Source organism: Belonocnema kinseyi, chromosome 2 (genome assembly GCF_010883055.1).
Source record: "Belonocnema kinseyi isolate 2016_QV_RU_SX_M_011 chromosome 2, B_treatae_v1, whole genome shotgun sequence".
NCBI classification, from domain to species: domain Eukaryota; kingdom Metazoa; phylum Arthropoda; class Insecta; order Hymenoptera; family Cynipidae; genus Belonocnema; species Belonocnema kinseyi.
The window spans coordinates 73,017,259-73,025,307 of NC_046658.1; the positions used below are offsets into that span (position 1 = coordinate 73,017,259).

Consider the following 8,049-nt stretch of genomic DNA (forward strand, 5'->3'; position numbering starts at 1 on the left):
TCTATTTTAGAGAGCGGAAATGTCTAAATGGCGACTTTAACGGGAAACCGGGAAATGACCGGGGAAAACAGAGAATTGAATTAAAAACCGGGAATTGACTTCTGATCGTAGCATAATTCAAGTTCTCAAGATTTTAGTAATTTTTGTCAATTTAGAAAAGTAATTTTTACTTTATCTACAGTTTCGGGGCATGCTAGCGAAAAGAATTATCGTTTTTATTTTATAACAGAGAGTTTCGGTATAGAAGTACAATTTCCTTCGGGAAAAGGAATTTTTGACATGGTACGGGAAGTTTTAAAAGTATTTAAAACTGGGATTTAGAAGAAAGGAGTTTAAAAAATCCCTGTTCCAAGTCAAAATTCGTCAGAATTTAAAAGTTCCTTCTTCCAAAATTTGAAAAAAGAGAGTGCTTCATGTAGTTTTTAGAGTAGAAGTATTATTTCAAAAGGGAAATATTTCTAAATTATAATTTTTTTTTACATTTTTCGTTAAGATGTTACCTTTTTTTCTTGAAAATTCAACTACTTGCGGTTGAAAGCTGAACTACTTTGTTAAAACTTAATTTTATTGTTGCAAGATTCATCATATTAATTGAAAATTCATATATTTTTAAAAATTTAACTAGTTTCTTTAAAATAATTTTTTTAACTAAAAATTAAACTATTCCAGTAGAAAATATAACTATTTCGGGTGAAAAATTGACCTCTCCTAGACGAAAGTTCAACAATTTCGATGTAAATTTGTCTTTCTAAATTTAAAATTCATTTATTTCATTAACAATCCACGTGCGTTGTTGAAAAAATTGAGTTTTTGGTATAAAAGCGACTTTTTTTGTAGAAAATGAGTTTTTTCTTTGAAAGTTAATCTCATTATTTAAAAATTCTCCTTTTTTGTTACAAATTTCAGTATTCCAGTTAAATATTCATCATTTTACATAAAAACTAATTTTTTAGGTCAGAAATAAATTAACTTAGTTAAAAAATAAACTCGCCTGTTGAAAATTATTTTTTTTTTAAATTGAAAATTCATAATTTTGATTAAAAACTCATTTCTTTGGTTGAAAAATTAGGTATTTGCTGTTATAGTCTGACTTAAAGTCTGGAGCTACACAGTTTAGTCCTATGATTTTTCACTGATAATTAAAAAAACTTTCAACACAAAAAATAATTTACTCGGCTCCAAGTTCTTATCATTTGAGCAGTCAATTTTACACATTTTTCTCATAGAAATGACTTTCAATAGGATATCTACCTTTTTTGCACTCTCTTTTTTAAATTTCGGAAAAAGGAACTTTTAAATTAAGACGAATTTGGACTGGGAACAGAGTTTTTAAACTCTTTTCTTCTTAATCCCAGTTTTTGTTCTTTTAAATACGAGTATTCCCGTGCCATATAGAAAATTCCTGGTCCTAAGGGAAATTTTATTTCTTTATTAACTCCCTTTCATAAAATAAAAACGATAATTATTTTCACTCATATGCCCCACAACTGTAGATAAAGTACAAATTAAATTAATTGCCGCTAATTTCCCGTTTTACACACACAAACACACACACGCGCGCGCGCATATACTAAATCCGCTTTTATATCCGCCACCCGAGAACGTAAACATTCACATCCCTAGTGGAAGAATCGGAAAGAATCGGAAAGAAAGTACCTTTCCCATACTTTCCGGTTTCTATGTGAACTTTGCTTCCGTTTCTTTCTGAACGCTTTCTCTTGCCTAGCTAACAAAACATAAATTATAAATAAAATTACATGTGATATAATATATTAAATATTTAAATACGACTATATGATTTTTTAACCCACGTATTTGCCAAAAAGTAGCTCTTGCAAAAATTATGGTTGCAAACGAAATTTGACTCAGTTCATAAATAGGCGTGCGCTAAAATTATAATCATAAGATTTTTAAAATAAATATTAACAAATATTAGAATAATAATAGACTATAGGTCAAACATTAATACAATACTTTTTCAAGAGTTTATTATGATAGCTATTTATATTTCACATTATACGTCCTTTTTATTTGCGTGGGTTAAAGTGCGTCGTTCTGTAGAAAAACGCTTTAATATATCAAAAAAATGCTCGTAGGCAATTTAATTACATGTAAACATAATCTTTAGACCCCCTATATTTGAATTATATTATGATAGTCATAAATATTTGTAATAACTTCGCATAACCTTGAATTTAAATTTTTTTTCCATTTGTCGCGTCTACAATTTATGATCCACATTGAAAGTCTTTCTGTTCGCCCTAGTAGAAAACGGTAAAGTTTTAATCTATCCTCGCTTCTATTTTTACGAAACGGAACACTGCAGCAGACCATTTTTCTTATATTATAAACTTAATTTTAATTAAACTATACGACATGCTTATCGCACTGTTTCCCGCGAACTGTCCAGGAATCAGAATGGCGGATGCATATTCCTTTCTAATATTGTACCCTAGTTAAGTAATCAAATTGGTAAGGGGGGATGCACATAGCCACCGAAAAATGGTATCCATTCAGTGGCTCTGCCCTGCATGGGCCACTATGCTGCGGCTGCGTATCTAGGACCTAATATCTTTGGCTATATACATTATCCCGATTCCGATTTGGTTTCTCTGCGCACCTGTCATGCTAGGAGTGGGACCAGGGATGGGTAAGTAAAATACCCTAGGTAATTGATTTAGTTTTTTACAGTAAAACACAAATATAGATATAACTGTGTAAAATAATGAAAAATTACGAAGGCTTTATAGGCATTGGAAAAATATCCTACGAATGCCCGTACCAGAAATTCAAAAAATTGTGGTTATGCACAGGTCTACAGGTCCGCCATCTTGGTACGTATTTTACTAGGTATTTTATATGTTTTCCGCGTAAATTACTAGACTTAGGTATTTTACGTGAAAACCTCTAGTTACGCGTAACTGCACATTCCTGAGTGTGACTCTGATAGCGCGTCAAAAGTCGAAAATCGAATGAATCTCTTTTGCTAACGTGTGGAGGTAGAAAGAGAGGCTCCCTTGATTTTCTGCTTTGAAACAGCATCGGAGTTCCCCTGTAGGTCCTTCCAAGTCAAAGGTCCATGTTGAGTTTGGACGTATTGCGATGAGTTTTGGAACTCACCCGGAACTTCCGAATTAGATTGTAGAGTGTAGACGATAAGATCAAATACAATAGAAATGTTTTTTTACTTTGCTGATGCAAAAGTTGGACATTACAAACGATCACTGTTTTTTTCATTGCCGGTGCTCCGATAGCAGTCCAGAAATGTGTTCGCGTTGAGTTTTTATTATTTTTTAATTCGCGTTGAGTTTGACTGAAAAGTGCATTTTTAGTCCAGCCTATCCCAATCCCTGGGGATGGCGAGCGATTATTTCTTGATTAAGGACAGTTTGCGTTAATACGTAATATGAAAGGAGTGCTCAATTTAAAGGGTTGATAGTGTTGCTAGTGCTACAAAGGCTTCACAGAATGTTGAGGTTTTTATCGAGACGAAGAGGCCGTAGCGTCGGTGGACAAACAACATCTTCCCAGATCAAGAATCAACGATTGTTAAGCAACAAGAATATCGTGCAATGCAGAGTTGTACTGTTAGATGGAACAGATTTGCCAATCGAGTTGTCGGTATGTCACTTGTTTATTAAGATTATTGTTGTCAAAAATGGAAAAAGCATTACCTAATTGGTTTTAAAGCTGTCCTACTTTTTGTTTTTATTACAATCTACATACCATTGAGTACATCAGTCTTTGTTTTTGCTTATTACTCATTGCATAATTATGAATGTATTGTCGTTCAATTAGATAGAGCTTATACATTCAACTATATGTAATGTCATGTTGAAACAATGCTTGTAATTTTGCAGAAAAAAGCATTGGCGAGTGATCTGTACGAACAAGTTTTTTACAGTCTAGATTTGATAGAAAAGGATTATTTTGGTCTCCAATATACCGACAGCAACAATGTTCAACATTGGCTGGATCCTACCAAGCCTATTAAAAAACAGGTTAAAATTGGACCACCATACACCTTGCGACTAAAGGTGAAATTTTATTCATCGGAACCTAATACACTTAGGGAAGAATTAACTCGTTACCAATTTTTTCTACAATTGAAACAAGATGTCTTGGAAGGAAAACTTCACTGTCCTCATCAAATTTGTGTACAATTGGCAGCCTTAGCCCTTCAATGTAAGTTATTACCACGCTAAAATCGAAAGCAGAAATCCGGGAAATGATCGAGAATTTTTTGAGATCGGAAAAAACCGGGAAATGACTGAATTCATTTTTTGATCCGGAAGTTTACAATTATTTAGAAGAAAATTCTGTCTAAGTTCGATTTCAAACGTTTTTAAAAATAATTGGTTGAAGTGTCATCTTTTTAAATTGTGACGTACTTCAGTTTACAATGTGTGATTCGAAAATCTCCTATTTTAAATATTTTCAATTATATATTTGTATTTTTAATTAAAAGAATTTAAAAATGCAGCCTTGAAGGCTTAAATAATTAAAAATTAAAAGAGATTAAAGTTGCTAATTTTAAGTAAAAAACATTTTTAGTCTATCAATTGTGATTATACTAAATTATTATTTTTAAAAGGGAACAATAATCGGTTTGTCAAAATGATTCTAAATTCCTTCAAAACTAAGAATTTCCAGATTTTAACATTAACAATAAAACTTTTTCAATTCGAAAGTCTTAGCCATTTAAAAAATGCTAACATCCGATTGAAACTTTATAAACTATTTTTAACTTAAACAGAACTTCACAATGTATTTGTAATTAAAGGCTTTCACTAAATTTAAAATGATTTTTTAGCCTAAATGTTCAATTTTTGACGTATAAATGCTTGAATCGTTAAAATTACGAAGAGCTTTTAGACTTTTAAAGTTACACTTATGATTGGTCTTTTTAAAAAAATGTTTAATTTGTAAGTGAAATTATTGAATTTTTGTGTTAAAATAGCAATTGAACACTTATTATTTGTAGACAAAATTTGAGTAATTTTAAGAGGCATGGAAAAGTTTTAAAAAGATTTCTAAAACGGTTAAAAAAGAATCTGGAAGATTTTAGGATAATTTTTTTAAATTTGCAGGATTTTCTAAAAATTGTAGGAAAAATTCTATTAAGTTTAAAAGCTATTTAGAAATTCTAATAAAATTTCAAAAATAACTTTAAAGTTGAATCAAGGATGTTTAAACTACTTAAGAAGAAAAAACTTCTAATTTAAGAAGTGTTCGGCTTAAAAAAAGGCAATTTTTAACGTTTCTAGCTTAAAATTGTTTAAAATAATATAATTTAAAAAATTTAAAGTTCATTGATTCTTTAATTTGGAGCATTGAAAATGATAACGTGGATTTATATTTTTAGACTTAAATCTAAATCTTTGAAATCATTAATTTTTAAAAGGTAAGAATTCTAATTTTTGCAGTTCATCTGCATTTCATTAAAAAAATTTCAATTGAAAAGTGTTACTACCTTCCGTTTTTTACGTGTAAATTATTTAACAATTGAATACAAAAATTTTGAATTAAAAAACTGTTCATAATCAATTTCAAAAGTATAAAATTCAAGAGTAAATGACTGGGAATTTTGTTCTTCGATTAAAACTGCCACCCTACTTTATTTGTCATTAAAAAGTAATTCAAATTGAAAATATTAATACGCACAAAATGAACCAGCCTGTATTCAATTTCACAGCCGAACTAGGTGACTACGACCCAGAAGTGCATAGTGCAGTTACCGTGTCAGAGTTCCGTTTCGTTCCCGGCCAAACCGAGCAGATGGAGCTCGAAATTCTAGAAGAGTACGCAAAATTGTCGGGCCTCACGCCTGCTCAAGCAGAGTCCGCGTACTTGAGTAAAGCCAAGTGGCTGGACATGTATGGAGTGGATATGCACATAGTGTTGGGAAAAGATGCTTGCGAATATTCACTTGGTCTCACTCCGACCGGAATTCTAGTTTTTGAAGGGAATCAGAAGATAGGTTTGTTTTTCTGGCCCAAGATCGGTCGCCTAGACTTCAAAAAGAAGAAGCTGACTCTCGTTGTGGTGGAGGAAGACGATGAAGGGAGAGGAGAGCAAGAGCACACTTTTGTCTTCCGTTTGGTGAACGAGAAGGCCTGCAAGCACCTGTGGAAGTGTGCTGTGGAGCATCATGCCTTCTTCCGACTTCGAGCTCCAGTTAAAGGTGCCAACGGTCGTCAGAACTTCTTCCGCATGGGATCCCGATTTCGTTACAGTGGCAAAACGGAATTTCAAACAACACAACTGAATCGAGCTCGTCGCACGGTGCAATTTGAACGACGACCGAGTCAACGATACGCCAGGAGGCAAAGCCATGTTTTGAGAGAACGCCAACGACAACAAGGAGATCCACCTCGTCAACAGCCGCAGCAGCAGCAGCAACAACAACAGCGCCAAACATCCTCTGCAGGTAAAAATCAAGGTTCACAGACACGTCACACTTGACGAAATAACAAATACAAGGTGTATACCCTACCTGGAATTGCCAGAGAACTTTTATATAGCTGGAAGTGTCAGGGATTTTTTTTATTTAAGGGGAAATTTTCGAGAGCGTGCATAATTTTTTTTGAAAAGCAAAATATTAAATTAAATAAAAATGATTATTGATTTGGTAAAAGTAGATCTTTGTATTACGGTATTGAAACATTTGTTATAAAATTCGTTTTTTTGCTGTTTGAAATCAATTTTTTAACTGAAAATTTCAACTATTCTTTTTTTAGTTGAAAATTGATCGGTTTTAGTTGAAAATTCAAATGCCTGGTTGCAAATTGATGTATTTTGTTAATAATTCGTTCTTTTTGGTTGAATTCCATTGTTTTTTACTAAAAATTCTCGTGTTTTTTTTTTGCTTGAAATATCAAATACCACATTTTTTGTTTCGAATTCATCTTTTTTTAATGAAGATTTAATTACTTTGTTGAGAGTTACTCTTTTGTTAAATATTAATTTGTTGTTGTTACAGAATCATAATTTTAATTGAAAATTCAACTCTATGATTGAAAAATGAGCTATTTACTAAAAATGCATTTTTGCTTCGACTGGAAATTAATTTTTGTACTGAAAATTTAACTATTCCAGTTGCAGCTTTAACTGTTTTGTTGAAAATTAATTTTACTACTAAAAATGTAACTATTCAATATTTGCTTAAAAATTTATTTGTTTTATTTGAAAATTTTGAGATTTTTGGTAGAAATTAATCTTCTGGGTTGAAAATTTAATGATTCCAGTTAAAGGCTCATTATTTTAGATGAAAATTCATCTCTTCGGTTGAACATAAATTTTTAACTGGAAATTTAACTGTTCAATTTTCGGCTGACAATTTATATTTTTAATTGACAGTTTCTCTAGATGATAATTTAAATATTTTGTTGAAAATTCATGTATTTTGTTGGAAATTTGTTCTTTTTAGTTTAATTCAATTGCTTCTGATTAAAAATTAAAATCTTTTTTGTTTGAAAAGTCAGCTATTACATTTTTCGCTTCAAATTTATCTTTTTTGAATGAAGGTTTAATTATTTTGTTGAGAGTTACTCTTTTGTTAAATATTATTTTTATTGTTAAAGATTCATCATTTTGATTGAAAGTTCTACTCCTTGGTGGAAAAAAAGCTGTTTTATAAAAAATTAATTTTTTATTAGATTGATAATTTACCTATCCCAATTTTTTTTATCGGCAATTTTTTTTGTTTAAATTGAGATTGAGAAACATTATATGATAAATATTATAAATAAAATTATATAATAAAATTTTTTGCTTGAGAATACATGTTTTTTTTTTAAATCGTCTTTTTGTTTGAAAATTCAATCTTTTTACTTGAAAAGTTACGATCTTTAAGCGGTTTAAATTTAATTTAATATAGTAGGCCCATTAATTTTGCCTAAATATGCATTGCATTTTAAGTATATGTAGATCAAATAAAAATTTCTTTGGATTATTATTTAACTTCATGGACTTTAGAGGCACATTTAAGAAATGATTAATTATGTTTCTATTATTATTTAATTAATCGAAAGTTCTAAAATATTAAAA

General features: G+C 30.7%; 1 protein-coding gene across 1 annotated transcript in view; it reads left to right on the plus strand.

Annotated features, from left to right (window-relative positions):
• Window positions 1–3,096: 3,096 nt before the first annotated feature.
• The window catches only part of LOC117168483 (band 4.1-like protein 4B), a 12,411-nt gene continuing 7,458 nt past the window's right edge, over window positions 3,097–8,049 (plus strand). Inside the window, exons 1-3 of the mRNA XM_033354175.1 lie at window positions 3,097–3,621; window positions 3,861–4,185; window positions 5,696–6,430. Of these exons, the coding sequence (XP_033210066.1) occupies window positions 3,469–3,621; window positions 3,861–4,185; window positions 5,696–6,430 (1,213 nt within the window). The 5' untranslated portion in view covers window positions 3,097–3,468. The remainder of the gene's footprint in view (window positions 3,622–3,860; window positions 4,186–5,695; window positions 6,431–8,049) is intronic.